Consider the following 22,599-nt stretch of genomic DNA (forward strand, 5'->3'; position numbering starts at 1 on the left):
ACAGATGGAGCCTGACCAGACTGCGCGGATGCGCAGGCTGGTCTGGATCCATGCTGGTCGCAAACCCACTATGTTGGTTTTCCCATGGCACGGCTCAATTATATTTTTGTTTTCACTGTAAAATCTCTTTGTGTTGTTGAAGAAATTCAGTCAGTAAAGTGGGCAGATTTTTTTTTTAAAGCAAGATCTCTTGTTGTACAGGTACTGGTTCGATTCATGGCTCTGGCTGCAACAATTGTTAAATTAGATCTGTGTAGATGTAGTATGTGTTTTTTTCCGCAGATATTTTCATACTCTGCAATTAGATCAAAATGTAGTGAATAGAATCTTTAAAAATGTTTTTGATGTATTGTAGAAAGCCTTTAATACATAATATTATACATATATTTGTAGACTTTAAAGTAATATCTAGATAAAATTGTATATCAGGTATAATTTGTATTTTTCTATGCGTAATATGCTTACTTTTAGCCATACTATTGCCCAAAACAGTGTTGTGTTCTTACAGATGTGTTTTAGCTTCCATGTGTTAAATGCGGTGCTGAGTATTACTAATGTCTTGTTATACTTCAAAAGTATGCTGTGTGTTGTATTGTGCCTTATTGTTGGGCAAGAGTAAAAAACTAAATGGTGTTTTCAGGGGTTTATGTAAAAAATGATAGATGGGATTTGTATAAAATTTTCATTATTTTTATAATGCAACTGCTTGTTGAGAAGTATCGGAAATGATTGTAATAGATCTGTTTGTTTTTTTTTTTCTTTTTAATTAATGTTTAGAAAGTCTGTTATAGTTTGTAAAGAATTGCATGATTTTAAAAGACAAAAGATGAAAGGGTTGTTTCCCCACTTGTAAATTGTGTAGAATTTTGTAACAGGTATGAGTAATAATTATTCTGATTTTTATTCAGGAGTGATTAAGTTTTAAAGTTAATATTATTTTTCAAATTTTTCAAATGTATTAATTTTTTTTCTTTTCAGAGTTGGTATTGCTGAAAAAAGTTATCTTGCCCAATTAGATTGTAATCTATATAGAAGGAACACGTTAATATATTCAAACGTTATATTAGTGAAGCATTGTATTAAAGTGACTTGCCGGAGTGTCCTATATGCTTATATATAATGTGGACTATTGATATTTTAGCATGTAAAGATTTGTGTACAATGATGTACCAATATGTTCTAACAAATGTATCACACAGCATACTGCACAAGCATTTTTAATCTTGATAAGTAGTGTAATAAATAAAGCAAAATTTATATGAAATAACAAAATTGAAAATATTACAGTGAACATTAACAAGAGTTGTGATAATCAGGAAATCAATGAATAAATTCTTCCTAATGCTAGTGTCATCATTGGTTATCCATCACAGATTCCATATAGATCTACTGGTACTTCTGAAGTCACTATAGATTTTTCTGGAATATTAGTGCCTCATCAATTTGATCAGTTAGTTTAAATGTATTAACAGACCAACTGAACATTTTCTCATCTACAACAAATGACAGCTAGTATTTGAAGGAATAATCAAGTGATCACAAAAATTGCTTGCCCATATGGTAAATAAGCACACAGCTGTATACAAACGGAGATGGGCCCCATACCAAAATTGGTAGATAGGTCACAGAGCAGGACTAATCAGATGCATAATATTTTTTATTAATATTGACTTAATTTATTTCATTTAAAGAAATGACCCATCATTTGTCATTTTATAGATTTGCTTTTTGTTGAAGACTTTTTGAATATATTGAGGACATGTATTATCAAACTCACTGGTTGAAGAAAACTGTTTGTGTTTGTGTATTGTTGAATTTATCTTAACTTTTGTATTTATAGATGTACAAGATGGTGGCTTTATTTCATTTTTCAGTTGTTTATATTACCCATTATATTATCGGTAATAAAGTTTGCAATTTTAAACTGGTATGTTGTCTTAACTAATTAATATAGCCAAGGGCAGTAAGTGACGATACCATGTTTTACATGTTTAGGATTATTTCCCTTGGTGGATGTTTTTTTTGAAGCTTTGATCTGATTGGTCAAAATTTGGCCAATGATTAAGATGGTTAGGAACGTGGTGTAAACAGTTATCAACATGGCCCCGGGAGCGACAGTCACAAATGGTTCAATTCATATAAATGGGAATGTAAATGGAAAAGTATGTCCGCGAAACGGACATAAAACAAATGGAACACATCATAAGGTATATTGCTTTTCAATTTGCTATTTTTTTGGATCGCTGCTTGCGAAAGAGACGCTGATGGGCGGATAATCTATAAGAGTAAAGTTGATTCCGATGCAACGCACCGGTGTCAAGGAAAACAAATTTAGTTTGTTAAAAATGGCAGATTACATGAAATTATATGTTTAATGGCATTTAGATCTAAATTATTTCCCACATGCTTTAACTAATTATTTGTAAAACATACATGAATGGGTTTCGACACGCCCCATTTTAAAAGCGTCCTTGACATTCAGTTTGCCTCCCTTGGTTAGATTGCACATTAAAATTGTAAGGTAACCAAAACAAATCATAACAGTTTATGTTATGTAAATTGATTGTCATATTAAGGGTTATTTAAATTTAAATGATTAATTACAAGACAACAAGGGTTTTAAGTTAGTGAAATATTTACAGATATATTGATAATCGTTTTTTTTCCAAACATTTTAAATTGAAAAGTGCTAAAATGAAAAAGAATTTTTTCCTCAAAATCATAGGTCGAAAATCGTAGGTTGAATTATTCTTTTACAGATAGTATGCATATAGAGTGGTGGAACCTATGCTCGCGGTATTTTGTACATATATTATCTTTTTAAGAAACAAGAAAAAATTATTATTTCGATTTGCCTATACAAAAACATAAAGTTATCCTCCTATTATCGAAACATATTGTTGATGTGCGTCATCACGTGACTTAGTCGTCTCGTGAGCTATCGACACGGCATAAGTGAAAAAGTGAAAATTCGCCCTGAAGGGAACCTATGCTGGCGGTATGTTTTATCTATTAAACTAAGGGCGAAAAAAACATTCAGAGGCTAAAAATGAACAAACAAGCATATGCGAAAATAATATTTAGAACATTACTCATTTATTATGTGAAAAACAAAAAGAATGAGGATAAAATTTTAGTATGTGCCTCTATGTGTATATTTCCCTTACAGAATGGAGTCACTATTAGGAAAAAGCTTATAAACGTATAATAATGTTATATAAAAACAGAATGTTCAAGTATTAATGATTCAACAACGACCGTGAATAACTCACTAATGTTTCCGACATTCTTTTGTGTGTAGGAAAATTACTCCTCCCTACATCTCAGAAAAGCCATTTGGACTTTGTCAAAATACTAAGCTCAAATCGATCTTTTCATGGTTCGACAGGCACTCGTAGTGTAGCCAGGCGTCACATTCATCACATCTTGCTCTTAAATGTATCTTACATCTGACTGTAATGCATGATTTCTAAAAAACTAAATTTAGTTGGGTTATTTTGACATATTTGTCTGAGATTTGTGCGACGGATACAGATTGCGTAAAATGTATCGGCTGCTGTATACGTCACGTGAGCGGCACGCGCGGCTATCGCTACGTTTGTTGTAAAGGCATTTCAACACTGGTCGGTGTTGAACATAGCATGATGAAATATTTTTATCTGTGCTTCTGCAGAGAGCGTATTCATCGAAATACCGCGAGCATAGGAATACCGCGAGCATAGGTTCCACCACTCTAGCTTATTTGCCTTTTGGTTGACATTAATTTTTGACTTTTTTTATAAAAATCAATGTCATGGGAAATTACAATAACTCACAAATTACCCTTATATTAGTTCTGGCTACCAGAACTTGACCTTATTTTCTGATAGTCGCGTCCATTAAGTTGTGGTGTAACCCCATTTGGTTACCTAATCAGTGTCGAACCACAACACCTGCACACTGATTCCTTCGAGAAACCGATGACGTCATGCAAAGTTAATAGTGCATGGTTATTTTTGAAATCGGTATCAACATTTTGTATATTTTTGAATTTTATTGAATTAAAAATATAACCATTTTGAACAAGGGTCATGAAAAACATACCTTTGAAGGTTTTAATGTGCAGAAAAGATCAGTAAATTACGGTTCCATATGGCCTATTTGTTTTCAAAATAAAGAATATCTTGATCAGAGCACAACTGCAATGGCGGGAAAAATATTGCAGACAGCAGTACCCATTTGAAACTTGTGTGTATAAGTTATGTTCAGAATTTGTTGCATGGTTTATTTTATGTCAGGTCAAAAGAAAAATGGATAAGAAATATTTCGAAGTAAAAGGCAAGTCCATGGCATTTAAATTATTTGAGGAAATTATAGTGTGACAGACTTTGGCATGATTTCTGGTTGTGTTTCAGTACAAGATTCGTTTCAGCTTGGAGATACATGACAGCGTATAAACGTCTCTGAGCTGAATTTTTTTAGCTACCCTTATGTATGCATACCATAGGTAAATGAGTAATTTAAAGCTGTAGTCGTGCGTAGTTTTCATTCACTTAATCTTGAAATTTCTAGACTGAAAAATCATTGAATTTATATTACTTTCTTAGCCCTGAAGAACTGAATTTTGTATATGTGTCCTAATATTTTACAATGATGATATAAGCCTTAATGATTGCTTTCAAGATTTTTAATCCTACAAGTATCTTCCTTAAACAGTTGTCAATCTGGAATGAAGACATTGATATTTCATAAGAAATTATGCACATATTTCTAAATTCAAATAATTCTGACTGATAATATGAGGTGAGTCAGCATGAAAACATTAAATGTTAAAGTTTCAGTGCCACATGCCAAATCCTCACTAAATGGTGTTTAAATTGTGCATAGTACAGTAAAAAATAAGCCAAAAATATTAAATTTAAAATAAACCAATGCGCAATACGATTGCTGTACTGGTACATTTGACACTTTGGTCAAGACTTGCAGAAAAGGATTGTTAAAAATCTTTTGTCAAACATAGGTATGAAAAACTTTGAACAAGTCAGATCATGATTAAAATTGAAAACAAAATATTTATTTTCAAACAATGATGCATCAATTCTGACAGTTCATCAAATTAACAATAGTCTTGGATATGACCTTAAGTCAAAATCCTGAGTAGTGTGTTTTACTGGTCACTAGGTTTTACAAGAAACCTGTGAAATACAGACGAGCAATTATTGATCTCCCTATATAATCTGTAAAGTGTTGGAGAAAGCTTTTAAATTGATACAATAAATTATGGTCTCATCTGTCTGAACCTAGACATAAGATATTGGCTACATAGTTCATGTAGTTACCAGTGGTTAATTGTAATGTTCTTTGAAATCAAGTAGAGTCAATTGCTGTAAAGGATGCATCTTGTTGCATTATGTTTTATAAGTAGCTCCTTTTTACTTTTCTGTTGAAAGATAATGCACTGCCATACTACTCATGTGATGAACCACTTCATGATTGTGAATTGTTTTGGGAGATATTGTTTTTTTTTGTTCTAAACTTGTCATTCAGTCTAAGGAATCTTGACAAGAAACTGCTCGGCCCTGAGCAGTAACACCTCAGCAGGAATAGAGTTATAATACTCTACAGACCCTTTGATCTAATATACCGTGACAGTCAGCTGGTGGTCAGCAATCTGAGGGATAGAGTGGAGCTGATAAGAATTACAAGCACACAGCAGAAGCTAAACAATATTAAAGAAGACCTATAGGCATAAATTATACATCAGTTTAGCAACAATTATCTCATGATTTATTTTGAGAATCGCTTTTGTACATACAGTTATTGCTAATAAATGATTTTGCTGCTTAAAAGTAGAGTGTCAAAATTAAAGTATAAATAAATTATCGTTCTAAATTCTGTTATATTTTAATTTCAGTTTTTTTTCAATGTCAAATATAGGTAAAACATTGCTAACAATCAAAAGCCCTAAATAGTTATAGTTTTTAATTATAATATGTAGTCTCTGTAACAAAATATATATTGATAACAATTAGTAACTTTTAATGAAAAGGAAACAAAATATGAGCAGCGCCATGAAAAAACCAACATAGTGGCTTTGCGACCATCATGGATCCAGACCAGCCTGACATTTGAATAGGCATAATAAGAAGGATGTACATGTTCTCATAATGTCTTATTACATGTATAACGTCAGACGGGAAAGAAATGGATTTGATGTTCTTGAGTCTCCTAGTCGACATTAATTTAAACATCCTGACCTCAAACATTTTTATGCTTTTACAATAAAAAAACGACTTTTCATGTTTTTAGAACAAAAAAGTAAAAATAAAAAGCAATAATAATTACAAGTATGTTTTAAATTTAGCCAACACAGAATACATTTTTTTCTATATTCAACTGTAGAATATTAATGATCATGATTTCTTGATTTTTCATTCAACCTTTTGAAGCTTTAACTCTTACTATGTACCTTGTTAAGTTTCTACAATATAAACTGGCCCATGTTTCAATTTTGACAGTACCATTTATAGTTTATAGGGATATTAATTGAAAACTTACTAACTGAATTGCAAACAGTGTAGATCATGATCTTGATCTGCAATGGTCGCAGAGGCAAATACAGTTGCCACTGCAATTGCCGCTAGCATAATATTTAGACTTAAAATTATTTAAAGTACATAGTTTTGAACTTTTGACCTTACTTGAACAATAATTTAGTTACAAGCTTTCTTCACAATCGAGCTAAAATACATTAATAAAACCTAACAATTACATGCATACAATTTGTACATGTATAAATACATGTATGTAATATATTAATTACATACATACATACCCACGTAGAAGCCATTTCAACAAGGAGTGCGGGGGTCATATTATCATGGGGATCATGGAGGACACAAATATGAGTCTGGAATATGGGTTCAAACTTAAAATTAAATATATCCACAGATGAAATTAGTATAAGCAGTTTAGATCCTGAGCTTACATCATATCAACACTAAACTTGCTGGAGGTGGGGCAAACTACACACTCCCCCAAGCCCCGGTCTGATGCCCTTCTCCCCTTCCCTCTGTCTAGTATGTCCAATAAATGATACATTTATTATATTTGCACATAAACTGTAGTGTCAGTGTAACATGCACTTCCATAATCAATTTACGTAATATCTGATAGACTTAGTGGTTAATTCAGGTTGCTTCAGTCTGAGACCTTTTTGTGTGGTGCTCTCATGAATGCTGTGTTTTTGTGCTTTTTAGACATGCTTGGAAGCTCACCGATATTGTAAAATGTGCATCTGGACTGGGACTGAAGTCGTACACATCACCATTTTATTTTTTCTTCAGACTAAGGGTTTCAAGTTTTGATCAAGAAAAAAACATAAAAAGTTAATGTGTTACAGATTTTTAGATTACAATTTACCAAGATGTTCAACATTATATCAGCCTCCAGTGTTGGGTCATAATTCACTGTGGTCAGTGAGCTTGTCAGTGATAATGAGACAACATGCTGGGCAGCAAACCACAGATATTTTCTGTATCTGACCAAGATTCCTTAGACTGCATTGTAATTGACAAAAAAAGTAGATTTTTTGATATGACAGGTAAGGATCTCCCTTTGTTATGCTAAACATTTTTCTCCCGCCCTGTTGCTAAAATTTCAGGAAATGGAATTATTAAAACAACACAATTGATCCTGCCTATGTGACCAGTGTAGGTAACGATCAGCCTGCACATCCGTGCAGTCTGATCATGATCTGCACTGTTTGCTATTCAGTCAGTATTTCTGCAGCATGTACTATCGCATGACATCCATGCCAAAAACAATCCAAGAGCAAAGCTGGGAAGTTGCCTTTAATGACCTTAATTGTCAAATCAAGTTGATTTAACTTGCTGTTTAGAAAAAAGGCTTGTTTGGAAAATCTCGTCAATTAGTTCCTAATGGAGAAAACTAAATTATCAGTAAAGCGGTACAGCTTTGTAGCTTGATTTTGCAGACATTGTTGAGGACTGCTTTCCTAATATCGCATGATGTTCTTGTGTTAAATAAAAAGCATTACAATGTTTCCTCTTCAAACTTATAAAGCCCACCCTTTCAGCTTAATAGACAGGGCACAATAGTGTGTGAATCCAAAGGTCTTAAGTTTGATTACTAGGGTAGGTTTTGTGACAGTTTGACAGAAGTTGGTGTGTTTGAAGTCCTCCGTCCTCCACCTCTTAGTCTTTTGAAGCAGTCATCATTTACTTCTGGAGAACAGCTCAGAATTGGAACAGGCACTTACTAGGTTATCTGAACACTGTCAGCTTAAAACTGTTGGCAGCATTACATCTCATGGCATTCAGCATTAAAAATTAATGAATTGTGCACTACTGCAGTACATGAAGGAATTTTCTCAAAAAATGGTTAATACCGATTCTTGCAGTATTGACAATGTCATGTTTATGCCCTATTTTTTAGAGGGTAGAGTTACAATATAAGTTATAAACTATAAAAAATTTTACCATGATAAAATTACATATTGATGTTAGGTGATCAAATGTAGTACAGGAGAGTCAGTTTTCAGTCATAGCCAACATTTTTATTTTCATGAACATTCATTGATGTTGAAGTTTCATACCTTATGATTCCTGGTAATAGGGCTAATTAAATTATTTTATTCCTCATGCACAAAGTTTACAGTGGGGTTGTGGTTAGTTACTCAAGTCCATGTGTCTGTTTTAGTCTACTAAAAACAGTTCTGGTGCAAACTAAAATCTGTCAAACGTTCGAGGGGTTTTCAGCTGGCAAGTTGTTAATTTGGCTGTCTGAATCACTTGCCCCTCACTGCTACATGTAATTGGTTTGAAACTTCGCTTGGAGTGTGGAATTACTTCATGCGAGGAAGCCATGGAAGCTGGGTAGTTTACCCAGACGCTAACCAGTGCTTGCAGTGATGCATGGAGGGGCACCCTTGGTCTTCCTCCTCCATCAACATCTGGAAAGTTCTCATATGAACTATAATTGTTTTGCCCAACCAACCAACCAACTCCAGATCAAAAAAAAAAAAAAAGGAAAAAAATCCACATGACTGAAGGAATTCAAATGAAATGTCATTCACATGTTCACCGTTAAGTATATATGTATATGGCATTTCCTGCATGTGTATGGCGTACCAAGAATTTAGTCAGAAAAAGCTTTTTAGCTCGACTATTCATAGAATAGTAGAGCTATTGGACTCGCCCATGCGTCGGCGTCCGCGTCGGCGTCCGCGTCCCGATTTGGTTAAGTTTTTGTATGTAAGCTGGTATCTCAGCAACCACTTGTGGGAATGGATTGAAACTTCACACACTTATTCACTGTGATAAACTGACTTACATTGCACAGGTTCCATAACTCTGTTTTGCTTTTTTACAAAATTATGCCCCTTTATTGACTTAAAAATTTTTGGTTAAGGTTTTGTATGTAAGCTGGTATCTCAGTAACCACTTGTGGGAATGGATTGAAACTTCACACACTTATTTACTGTGATAAACTGACTTACATTGCACAGGTTCCATAGCTCTGTTTTGCTTTTTTACAAAATTATGCCCCTTTTTCGACTTAGAATTTTTTGGTTAAGGTTTTGTATGTAAGCTGGTATCTCAGTACTCACTAATGGGAATGGATTGAAACTTCACACACTTGTTCACTCTCATGATCTGACATGCACAAAGCAGGTCCCATAACTTTATTTTGCTTTTTTACAAAATTATGCCCCTTTTTCAGCATAGAAATTTTTGGTTAAGTTTTTGTATGTAAGCTGGTATCTCAGTATCCACTAATGGGAAAGGATTGAAACTTCACACACTAGTTCACTGTCATGATATGACATGCAGTGCAAAGGGTCAATAACTCAACTTTGCATTTTACAAAATTATGCCCCTTTTTGAACTTAGGAGTTTTTGGGTTAAATTCTTATATGTAAGCTGGTATCTCAGTACCCACTAATGGGAATGGATTGAAACTTCATACACTTGTCCACTGTCATGAGCTGATAAGCACTATGCAGGTTCCATAACTCTATTTTACTTTTTTACTAAATTATGCCCCTTTTTCGACTTTCTTATTCATTCAAGCGACAAGGCTGTTAAATAGTCGAGCGTTGCTGTCCTCCAACAGCTCTTGTTTTCTAAAGATTGAGAAATTTAGAGTTTAGTAATACTGAAGGTAATGCTGCCTAATATTCAGTGTTTACATGGTACTACATCTGTCCAATGTTCTTTAGTATCACCTCAAGGTAAGGCAGAGTTACAATTTTTGTTTAAGGCATTGCAAGGTTCAACTTAGCTTTTGACTTTGACAGTTTTAACTCATGTCATGTATATAAAACAGCCTGTTGTCTGAAAAATATGTCTTAAGACACATTTTTTCCATCAAATGCTTCGACAGCTGCATAATTAGAAAAAAAGAAAGATCAGTTCTATTCTCTTTTTCTCCATCCAAAGATTATCTCCTTAGATGTGACATTAGTTATGATACAGTACTGTTCAATATTTCTGTCCACACGGTCAAATCCAATGCAATAGTTTGATTCAGTTATTGAACAGATATAGACGGGCCTTTAGAATGACCTGCGATTTTCCAGATGTTGCAAAGTATGAGAGAAAATACAACTTTTTCAATACCAGTATTTGGATTGGTAAAACGATGCCTCAATATGCGAATTAAGATGTCTTAAAAGCATACCACAAATCTTTTGCTCTTGAGAATTTTGTTACTCCCGAAGTTTTAAATTTTACTCTCTGCAGATGACATGAATTGATCTTGCAGTTCTAGGTATTCTTTATATATCTTTCAGTGCCAAAGATTGGTAACAGAGAAGATTTTGTGACAGAAAAATTAGTAGATATTAATTACAAGTTGAAGGGACATACCTCCAGGATTAAAGTAAATCAGTTTTGCCAAAAATTGGTTTACAGTAAATATGAATAAAAAGTAATTACTGTGGAACTGTTTAGTTTCATGGGCTTGAAATTTCATGTTTTGGCCAAAAATGGCTATTTTGTGGGAATACAAATTAATCGATTTCAAATTTTGAATATAAAATTTTCATGTGGGGAAGTTGGCATTTACTTGCGGAGAACAGGTTTGTACTGGTACAGGATCCAGGAACACTGGTTAGGTTAACTGCCCGTCGTTACATAACTAAAATACTGTTCAAAAATGGCCTAACACCCCACCACCCCACACACGTACAAAAAATATATATGTAAAGTTAATGGTAATTGTACCTGTTTTAATAATTCTATGCAGTTTTGATTTAAATCATAACATTGATTAATGAATTTAAATAATCGACAGATGTTTTGAAAATTATATGACTGACATGTCAGTCCCTATAAATCATCAGGAGCTTGCATTTTGGTTACATTCCTGTTCGAAATACATGTATGAGTGCTTCTGTTGAGACAGAGGGGCCTTCTTGGCTGAATGGTTAAAGGCACTTGCCTCTCACCTCTAGGCCCGTATTGTGCCAAGCAACCTAGTAATCCAGCTGGCTTGCGGAAAGCCCATGGTTCTTCCTGTACCGGCAATGAAATTATAATGTATTGATGGGCTACTGGGTTTTCATCCACCATCAAGAAAGTTGCTGTTGATGTGACTTAGAACTGCAGAAACATCTGAGAAATTGTCAATAGTTTGAAGAGATATTTGATATCATAAAGCTGGGGAAAGAATTCTAATTAATTCTCTTATGTCAGGGTGGATTACTTGTCTAAGTCGATTATTTGCAGTAATTGACTTGGGACAATTTCTCATCCAAACCAGTGTCAGAGCTTCATTTAATTGGCTCTAAATAAGTATAATAAAGAACGAAGTACATTGATTTTGCTTCTGTCGAGAAGTGCAGAATTCTTTGAAATTGGCTTATCCAAGTTTCACTGTTGTCATTTACAGCTCAATAATTAAAGGACTTTGTGGTTTACTGGTCAAAGAAAAACACTACTGTGTAGATATGTTCAAGTCCCAATACCTTGCTCAGAGTCGGGCACAGGACTGAATTTTGAGTCTTATCTAGAGACCTCAATTATAATGTAATTTGCAATTGTTGAGCATAACCACTAGAGATCATTTTCAGGCAGAAGCACTTGCATGGTCATGTTAAGCATCTTTCCAGAAAGCCTTGACCGAGTGGTTATGGTCGCCGACTTCAAATCACTTGATCCTCACCGATGTGGGTTCGAGCCTCACTTGAGGCATTGAATTCTTCCTGTGAGGAAGTCAATGGTTGTACCCAGGTGTCCGCCCGTGACGAAATAATGCACATAGGGCAATTGGCGTCTTCCTCCACCATCGTAAGCTGGAAAGTTGTGGTATGACCTATGATTGTGTCGGTGGGATGTTAATCCCGTGGAAACAAACATAACAAAGAAAGTAGCCTGCAGTTCCTGAGGAGAGGAGACAGTGCTCACTCATCTATTTTGATATCCAATTAAGTGTAAACAGCAACATTTGTTTTGTTGTCAATTTTGGCAGATGCCAGCTTTTCAGCTGAATAATAGTGTTTTGTCTATACATTATCTAGTACTTGACTGAGAAAATGGCAATAAATCTTCAGCTTGAGTGCATAGAGAGATAAAAGGTCATTTTTTTGTCTCTGTGTAGATTGCCTTTCTATGGTATTAATGATCTTCCTATGTTTGTAGAGCTATTTAGAATTTGACTTTGTAAATATTTGTTTAGTAGCTTTAGACATGTAAAGTTCACATGCTAATTACCAATAATTCATTAGTTTGTGAACACATGCCATTATTATTGATAGATTATAGTGCCTAATCAGTTTTCCTTGTGGAGATGCTTGTACATTTTGTACTTAGTCATATCCTCCAGAGCTAGCTGCTGAGAAAGAAGTTCATAACATTTGGTTATGTAGTTTTTGTACGCCCATTTTGGAAAAAAAGGACAATTATGTGATGGCACATGCATCCGTCTGTACGTCCAATATAATCCTGTCCGGAGCATAACTTTATAACCGTAAAAGGTATTGACTTTTTACTTGGCATATAGGTAGATGGCAATTAGACATGTGCAGAGCGCTGGGTCAAAGGTCAAGGTCACAAATTGAGCTCAAAGGTCAAAATTGTCCATCGTATTTCATGTCCAGAGCATAACTTATTAACCATTCAGGGTATTGACTTCAAACTTGGCATGTAGGTAGGTAGTGATGAGAAGATGTGCAGAGAATATGGAACAGGGTGGTAGGTCAAAGGTCAAGGTGGAGCTCTTGTTTAAAAAAGTGACAAATGTCTAGGGACCTGTAATTGTACCCCTGGCATATTCTAGACTTGCTAAACTTTTCTCATCAAGCTCATATCTCAGTTTAGACTGGCTCCCATCCCTATGTTTGTTCTGTCATATTTCTCATATATAAATTTTCCAGCAGGTTGTTTCTGTATTGACATTTTTTTATTGGCCCTGGCTCCAAACGTAGGTATGTATATTTAGCCATCAGATAAAATGTGCTATTTTAGAGGCTTAAAATTTAATTATAAAAGGATTGCAGCATTTTAAAAAAATAACCAGGAAGCCAGGCTAATCTCAGTTAATATTCATCACAAGTGAATGAAACTTTAATACTAGTATCAAGTGAATGACCTAGGTTCCATAACTCTTACTGTCATTTTGATGAAATTTTGTCCCCTTTTGATTTTGCCTTTCAAAACTGTTCGCTATTGTCAGCGAGTCACCCTGGCAGTGTCCTACAGAAGTTGCATTGTAATCTGAGCTGAGTGACAAACGAAAAAATAAAAAGGTATGTAAATCACCTTATCTTAGTGAGTAAAACTTGCCTTTCCTGTAGTTGAAAAGAACGCTATCAATCCATTTACGTGTTGTTATTTAGGGTTTGAATCTTGTACAATGTACTTTGTTTGCTAATTGGCACCAAAGTTACAGTAACTCATGTTATTAATTAGACTTTTTCACCATTTTCATTAAACTTATAAATTTTTCAAGTCCAAAATTTTCCTCAATTACTTTTGGCATGCTCAGTTATTAGAATTCTCTTACAAAATGTATTAAAAACCTGTCAGTGAATGGTCAAATTTGTTGGGTCAGTTTTGTTTAAAGCTAACAAGCTTGACCACAGTCCTTAAACAAAATTATGCTTTAACAACTCCAGTTAAGGGCTTAACATTTATGTTATTGATGAAAATAATCAGAAAATCATTTGAACTGGTCAAGAGGTGTGTTCTATTTGTTGAACGTTGTTAAAGTGCAAGTTTTTTGTCAGGCTATTGATTATTTCTTAAAATATTATATAAAATGGTCAGAAAGAAAACACTGTGTGCTTAAATTTAACCTCTGTCAGTCAAAGAGATATTTTGTAATGATCCGTTTAGATTATTTGTTTCTAAAAATGGCCTCTCCCAGTGTATAGATTTTATTTCTCCTACTAGTATTTAACCCTGAGTTTTTTTTATTGGATTTCACAAGTTTGTATTATGTGGGTAGATTATCTTTCCTGGATGAGATTTAACTGTATCAAATAACTGAGATGATGCAATAGTTCTTTATCGAAAATATTTTATATTGCAATACCTTTAAAATTAAGGGCAGGAGGTTGTGTGATGGGATAAATTTTAACAGGTCATTTTTTATAGGGAAAAAATGTTACTTAAAACCATCCTTTCGTAGAGAGTCAAAGTATTTGTGAAAGTGCTTTATTCCGTGTTTTATTAGTCCTGAAATAGTTTTGTTTTCTTTTTTCAAATTCATTGGCTTCTGTTACAAACATTATAATGGAATAAAGAAGCATGAAGGCCATAAAACAAGAACAGGCTCAGTTTACTCAAACAAGATCAGATTACTCTAAAGCAAAGTCAGTTATGCTGTATTTTTTGATATCACTTACTTAAAGGAATGTTATTTATATTTTGGCCGAGATCTTTGCACTTTAAAGTTTATACTGTGAAAACAGGACTAATTTTCATGGATTTTGTGGTTGAGATAATTTTAGAAATTAAACCCTAACAAACAAGTAATGTTCTCATTCATTTTATATTCAGAATTTGAAGTCTTTGAATTCATATTCTCTTGAAATAGCTCGTGAAATTTCTTACTCATGAAAAACGATTTGACAGTATTGCTGGGAAGTAAATGATACTCATTTACAACTGTCTCTGTACAATTTTCATTTCTGAATTATTTAAATTTAACAAAAAGACACCATTCTTAATTTCTCATCCAACTAGGAGTAATATGAATAAACTTTATACAGTAAATAAATACTTAAATAGTGTAGTCGAAAATATTTTGACTGCATGGTAAACATGATGTGATGATTACGTACTAGCAGCGGTAATACCTTCCTATTGTCACATGCTAATGATAAAATCATAAATTATATTGTTTACAATATGAATCGATCATGTTAGGTATGTTTAATTCTTACAAATAAAAGAACTGAGGATTGGTGTAATTCATAATGGGATTATTTGAGCCGCGCCATGAGAAAACCAACATAGTGCATTTGCAAACAGTCTGGATCCAGACCAGCCTGCACCTCCACGCAGTCTGGTCAGGATCCATTCTGTTCACTTTCAAACCCTATTGCAATTGGAGAAACCGTTAGCAAACAGTATGGATTCTGACCAGACTGCGCTGATGCGCAGGCTGGTCTGGATCCATGCTGGTCGCAAATACACTGTGTTGGTTTTCTCATGGTGTGGCTCAATTTTGAAATTGAACTCAGTTCAAATTCAGTTTTAGTTTTCATGGGTGTTATGTTTTTTCAATAAAGTTTATAGAAATGTACATTTCTAATACAGATTACGTATTGTTCAGTGATCTGAACTTAGTGTGGGTCTGTATTGGATTGGCATATAAAAGAGCCCTAGTGTCTGTCACAGAAGTCGTGCAAATGTTGTTTAAGATTCTGTCATAATGATGTAATAATGCATGGGCAAATATAATCAGTAACTTTTAGGTCGTTTTAGGAAAAGAATGTCGGCCCAATTTCCCTCAATAAAGTGTGCTTTTGCCCCAATTTTGACAAAAAGTCCCCTCACAAAATAAATAACTTTACCAAAAACACAAGACCTTATGCTTTTTCCAACTGTTGACAGCTAAGTTGGAAGATCTAAAGTCATCAGTTCAAATCCAGCTGGAGTCACAACTGTGTACCTGCTCATATGACAATCATTTTTACTGTGATTTTCTCAGGAAGTGGACAGAAAGCTTTTCCATCATGATTATGCTAAAATGAATTTGTATAAACACATGACTGTTCTGAAAACAATACCGAAATATATGGTTGAAGGACTTTTATCACAAATATCCTATGACAATGATTCAGCATGACTTTTGTTAATTTATCATTTCCTGACTTCTTAGAAAATCATTAATTTTCATTTCTTTTCTCTTGTTTTTCTTCAGGAAATAATTTTCACTGTCTTATGTTACTGAAATATAACTGATATTAAAAAGATTGTTTGCTTCTCTTGTATTGAATAAATGTTGTCACAGTTGATAGCAGATTTGTATTTAGAAGAAAATCTTTTCTGCTTATAAATTTAAAGAAAATGCAGTTTGCAAAAGTAAGAAATTAGTCAGGGGTACATGTTTCTTTTTCAATCTCTTTTAATTTTCTTAACAATCAGTGAAAAAAGACAGTTGTAGTCTTCCTTCCATGTTTTTCCAGAAGGTAGAACTCTCTGTAACAGTAGACAATTTTCAATCAGTTATGTTTTCTCCATGCCTTTTTTGGCATTTCCTGTTTGCACAGAAAACTATATGCATTTACTGTTATGAGCTGTTCTAAGGGCCAAAGAATGCCTGTATTATAACAACAATATATGACTGGAGGGATATATATATCCGCTACCAAAAGTGAAATGCATTGTATTTTATAAGCAAAAAACTAAAGTCTCTTCAGGTAATGTCTGTGGTTAGATTATTCCCCTTATTAGGAACACAAGGTAAATAAAAAGTTACATTTTTTTTCTTTTTTCAGCCATCCGCAAGTGACTGGAAAAGAACATGGTGGGAATCGTTTGAGGAGACCCCATTGTACGCAGCAATATGGACATACCTTGGCTACGGTTTACTAGTTTTAGTCGGTCACATCAGAGATTTCTTCCGAAACATTGGTCTAGAGAGACAAAAATCATGTACAGAACCAAAGCTTCCGGTATGCTTATTTTTTTATGCAGCCAAATAAAAGAGGGAGTAGAAGAGGATATAGGTGATTTTTGTGTTAAAGACTTAGTAAGTGCTTCTTTGGCTGAGTGGTTAAAGTAACTGACCTCAAAACACTTGCCCATCACCTCTGTGAGGTAGAGCCCTGCTTGGGGAGTCTTGTAGTTGATTTGTGAAAGAATGATGGTTCTATTCAGGTGGCCTGAAATAATGACCCCAGGGATGGCGGTGGTGCAGTCCAGACTGTAAAGTTACCATTTTAACAGCAAATTTTGTTTGTATTACAAACTAAAAGTACTTTGGGAGTGTCGGTGTGTAAAATATCAAGAAGTAACTTTGATAAGAGTGCTTAACGTTATGTTTACAGGTTATGATAAAGCATGATATCTTGCATATCTCAATACCTGAACTGGTTCTTTAAAGTACATGTGTATATTCTTCTATCGTTGGGGCCGTTTATAGGCTTCTAATTCTTTTAAATCAATTTTTATTCCCTTTTTCCAAGATCTCAGCCTACGGTTAGTCCTTACGCAAGCAGAATTTCAAAAAACATAGACTTTGAGGTTACCCAAAGACACCATGATAGTAACATAACTCGGATTTTTGACATTCAAAAAACCAATGTCATTTAAGGGAGAAAAGTGGTCAAGTTTTATCTTGCCCTGAAGTAACCTATATCTAAAATAAATCATTCATGGCAGTCCAGAAACCAAACAGGTTATGTTATAGACTAAATGTCACTTTATATTACAAGACAAAAATCGAACAGTTCTTGACCCTGGATATCCTTAATAGTGATATAAGTAATTTGTGACAGTCAAAAAACTGCAGCAGGTAAGACTGCACATAATAAACAAGTCTGCATGCAAACTGGTCACGTTTACACTAAATTCATTACGCTATACCGCGCAAGGAGTTCAATAAATAGTTTGTTGCACTAGTTTTATGCCATGGTTCACTAGTATTGGTTATAATATAGTCGTAACCTGAACAAAATTGGATCAAGCAACCGCAAACCAGATATATTGATCAAGGTCACCTATCCCCATAGAAATGGATAAATATTGATATTCTGTGATTGAAATTTCATTTAAGGCTGCAGTTGCAAGTATTTAGAAAAAATGCAGCTTTTTTCAGCTAATTTTCCTCAAGGGTTTGTATTGTATTGAAGTGTTGCTTTTCTTTTATTGCGATAATGGCAGATATGCAGAACGTTTGTAATGTTTGTATTTGGATCTTTAAAAGACCGTGTGTCGTAATTTTATCTGAAGAATGTAATTTGTAGTGATAAGGGGCTGTATAAGAACTGATATATTTTATGATGACAGATTGGCCCTTATATAGGTGAAAGAGAGGTGTGTGTGTGTGTGTGTGTGTGTTTGAGAAAAACAAATCTGTTGAATGAACAATGAGACTTCTAGAAGCAGTTATTTTATAGCTCGAATATTTAATGAAAAAGTACAGCTATTGGACTCACCTGTGCACTGGTGTGGGTTGGCTTCCGTGATCCGTCCCGATTTGGTCAAGTTTTTAGCTCGACTATTCAAACAATAGGTAGAGCTATTGGACTCACCCAATAATTGGCATCCCAATTGGTTAAGTTTTTGTATGTAAGCTGGTATCTTAATAACCCCTTGGATTGAAATTTCACAATTTTATACACTTAGAAGAACTGACTTATATTGCACAAGTTCCGTAACTCTGTTTTGCTTTTTACAAAATTATGCCCCTTTTTCGACTAAGCAATTTTTGTTTAAGTTTTTTATGTTATATTCTGATTTTTATTGATGTATATACAAGGCACTTTCGTATTACTTAAATTTAACATGACCAAAATTTTGGAAGTTGCTAAAAGTATATTTTAGCTGTAAATTTCAAATATCCAAAAGAAGGCTGCCGGTAAAAGAATTATTACTAGCATAATTATACTGTAGTAACTTTAAGCATATGGTATGACCAGCAATAAAAAGATTTAAGAACTAGAAGTTTAGCTTACTGGTAGGTTGACCCATATAAATTTTTTACATTAAATTGACTTTTACACTTCAAAGATTTTATGCAATAGAATATTTAGTAATCAGTCAGTTAGAAATAGTTTATGAAGCAGAAAATGTAGAGAGATAAAAGGAAATTATGAAAAAACGATTTCCCTGTGTGCAAGACCTTGTACTAGAAAGCAATAGAAGCTGTGAAAATGCATAAATCCTGTATTATTGACAGTGATTAGGACAGGATTGTACTTACTACATTATCTTGTCAACAAAGATATGTCAGGAATTAGAGGTACAGTAGAGAAAAATGGAGAGAAAAATCAGAATCTGTCATAGTTAATTAAACAACTCACTGTCACCATCATAGTTAATTGAGCAGTATACCATCATAAACTGTTGAGAAAAATCTTAATTTGTAGAAGTTAAAAGTTAAAAAAAAAATTGTTCTCAAAATAAGCGGTTGATTTCTTTTCTTTTAATATCCATTCTGTAAAATCACCATGATTGAGTTCTTGAGTTCTATTCTGTGTCTTCTCAATTATCAAATCACTATATAGAGATAGTACCTAAGTTTTTCAAATCATAGGTTTGAAGTTAAAAAGCTTTGAAATGAAGACAAATGTCCATATATTTCTCAAAAACAGAAATATAGACAATATTTTAACCAGAAGTGCGGAGTTATGAGCATTTAATATTTTCATGATAACGAAAATTTTGTGATCAAGGACATGTAACTCTTCTTGAACATGGAAAGCATAAACATCAAAGGGACATAATATAGTCAATATTTTCTAATTGGGTGCATTTGATTTAACATTCAACTTTGATCTTGATTGCTAAATACTGATCCATGATACTGTGTGATGCTAAAAATTTAGAACATCTGGAACAGTCTATTAACAGAAAAACTATGCTTTAGCAGAATCTAAATAGTTAAGCTCTAACTGGGACTCGAACCCAGGACCTCTCACACCTAAGGCAGACACTCTACCACTTCCCTATAACAGCAGTAGCTAATAGCTATGCAGTTTAATTGCTGGATTACATTGCGTGAACTGGAACAATAATCGGTGAACTCCGGATTATCGGTGTATTCGCTTTGTTACCTAACGGCATTTTTTGTGTAAAGAAAAAATATAATCTAATGCTGCCAACGTCATAATTGGTCAAATCTGCCCGAATTTCTCTGACGTGTTGTTCAGAGTATGAACTTACTAACTGGCAGTACCAGTGAAATATTACTTACACTGAATATTTTATATTTGCCCTTTTTGCAGCTGCCGAACGGCAAAGACGATAAGATTTGTCCAAATATAAGTAATTATTTTACCAGTTTTGAGAGAATTTCAATTAATGGGAAATTACAGTTACAAACTAAATACCTTTCTGCAACACATGGAGTCATTAGCATTCACTGTCAATCAGTATTATGACTAAGATCGACTGTCATTCATTCATTTCAAAGTTTCATAGACAGAGTCCGTTGTTTACATTTTTATCGTAACCGGTGCACTTGTAAAAATCACTTTAGTTTGAAAAATCAAAGTATGCGAAGAGCTATGGTACGGTCTCTACACTATAGAAGAACTGTATACTTCAAATAACACGGTGTGTATGCATATCGGACCCCTATTCAAATTTACCTATACCTTAGTGATACTTAAATCACTTTCAAACTAGAATTTATATAATTTGATTTGATACAAATGATAAAAAAGCAGTGGTATATAACTATGTCTTCCCATGATTCATATGTTTTTATGCGCAAACCTGTGCTCGGCACGAAAATTTAGATTTCCCGAGCTCCCTGACGTTGTTTACTGCAAAGAGTGTCCTGTGCGCGAACAGAAAGAGATCCGTTTTCTCATTAACCAAAGAGAGGGATCCGATATACATACATAACGTGAATAAAGGTCCCCTTCTACACAAATTCACTCCCCCTTACTTCCTTTCAGGAAAAAAAGTCACTTGCCAGTCTTAAGATTAGTATTTAATACTTATAATTATTCCAGATAATTCAAAGAAAAACAATCAAAAACTATTTTGCTAATCTATAATGACAGCAAAAGTAAAATGAATTATTCAAATAAAAGTTGTTATGGAAGCATGGATGAAAACTGGAATAAGTGCCAGGTAATAATAAATTGACCTTTATTTGTTTGTAATTGATTCTTTTTCCACAAAGAAGTCGGTCCATGCTAATGAGTATTGTAATGTTTGGTAGTGATGATATTTAATAAGTAAATTTTGTCAATTCAGAGCTGAAAATTATTGTCTACATTAGGATGTCATAAACCATTTAATCAAACTTAGATAAATTGTTTGGTAGATAAATCATTGAGATCCATTAGGCTGCCATAAATTGTCATGTTAGTTATTATAAAATTGCTATTTCACCATTGCTTGCATAAAAATGCTGTCAGTTGTGATATTAGGTATTTGCACATGATTATTTTTTTTGAAATGTTAAAGAACCATAATGCAATCTAAATCTTCACTTTATACATGTATTATTATTACTGGTATTATAAATTTTGACTTTTATGATAAAGAAATGACACTAGATCTAAGTTTTCATGTGGACTACTTTTGGCAAAATAATAAAAATGCGAAAATATTGGAAATTAATGCCTTGATTTTAATATAGTCGCATTGAAGTGATAATATGGTTTGTTTACATTGCATAAGCAATTCTGTTATACTTATTTTTTTATTTCATAAAAATACCAAGTCTGCAGTACCTCATGTCTTTATTTCAGCGTTTTGTTTCCAAATGTAGCACGAAAAGTAACACATTGCAATATTTTCACCCTTCAGTTGCTGGGGTTTGTACCATATGAAATCTGCAGCGTTCCATCTTATTGCAGGGCTTTGTACCACTATATCAAAGTTGGGAGAGTTTCTACACTCGAAACCTCTACCGTCGTATTCGAGACTGTTGGAATCGGCCAATATGCAGTGTTGCGGGTGCGTACATGGACATAATGGATCGAAAGACTTCAGATAATGGCTGGAACTTTGAGTAAGTCTATAAATCATCACACTACTACTCCCAACTTTAATACTATTAATAATGTTTTTTTTAGGTCACTATCTGTGTCTATTCAGTAAAAATTTTGTGACTGTGAAATTTTATCATATTTAGGACTGGATATAGTGACATTCATAAGTTATGCAATATACCAATCTTAACAAAAGTTTGGTGCATTTGACAGTAAACACATTTTTAGATATAAGAATATTTGTCACTTAAAGCATTACGCAGTTATGAAAGGAGTGTATCAGTTTATTCAAGGACATCACATAACCATTTGCTTGCCTACCCATTATATTTGCATCTTTGGCCCATTTTAAAGCCATATTGAAAAGTGCAAATTTATTTCTGTCTTTTAATTAAGTTTATTTATAATTCCTATATAACTATTGCAAGATTTGGTCCTAACTTTTATTTGTTTGGCCATCCTGTCTGTTT

The 22,599-nt window shown here is 33.8% G+C and overlaps 1 protein-coding gene across 3 annotated transcripts in view; it reads left to right on the forward strand.

Annotated features, from left to right (window-relative positions):
* The first annotated feature begins 2,067 nt into the window (after nucleotides 1-2,067).
* Nucleotides 2,068-22,599, forward strand: part of LOC123532970 (serine palmitoyltransferase 2-like) — a 40,983-nt gene continuing 20,451 nt past the window's right edge. For all 3 annotated transcript variants that reach the window (XR_006682785.2, XM_045314617.2, XM_045314608.2), the window contains exons 1-3: nucleotides 2,068-2,207; nucleotides 16,952-17,128; nucleotides 21,995-22,149. Coding sequence is in view for 2 of the 3 variants with exons in the window: in XM_045314617.2 (XP_045170552.2) it covers nucleotides 2,100-2,207; nucleotides 16,952-17,128; nucleotides 21,995-22,149 (440 nt within the window). In the remaining variant the exon portion in view is untranslated. The remainder of the gene's footprint in view (nucleotides 2,208-16,951; nucleotides 17,129-21,994; nucleotides 22,150-22,599) is intronic.

Source organism: Mercenaria mercenaria, chromosome 1 (assembly GCF_021730395.1).
Source record: "Mercenaria mercenaria strain notata chromosome 1, MADL_Memer_1, whole genome shotgun sequence".
NCBI classification, from domain to species: Eukaryota; Metazoa; Mollusca; class Bivalvia; order Venerida; family Veneridae; genus Mercenaria; species Mercenaria mercenaria.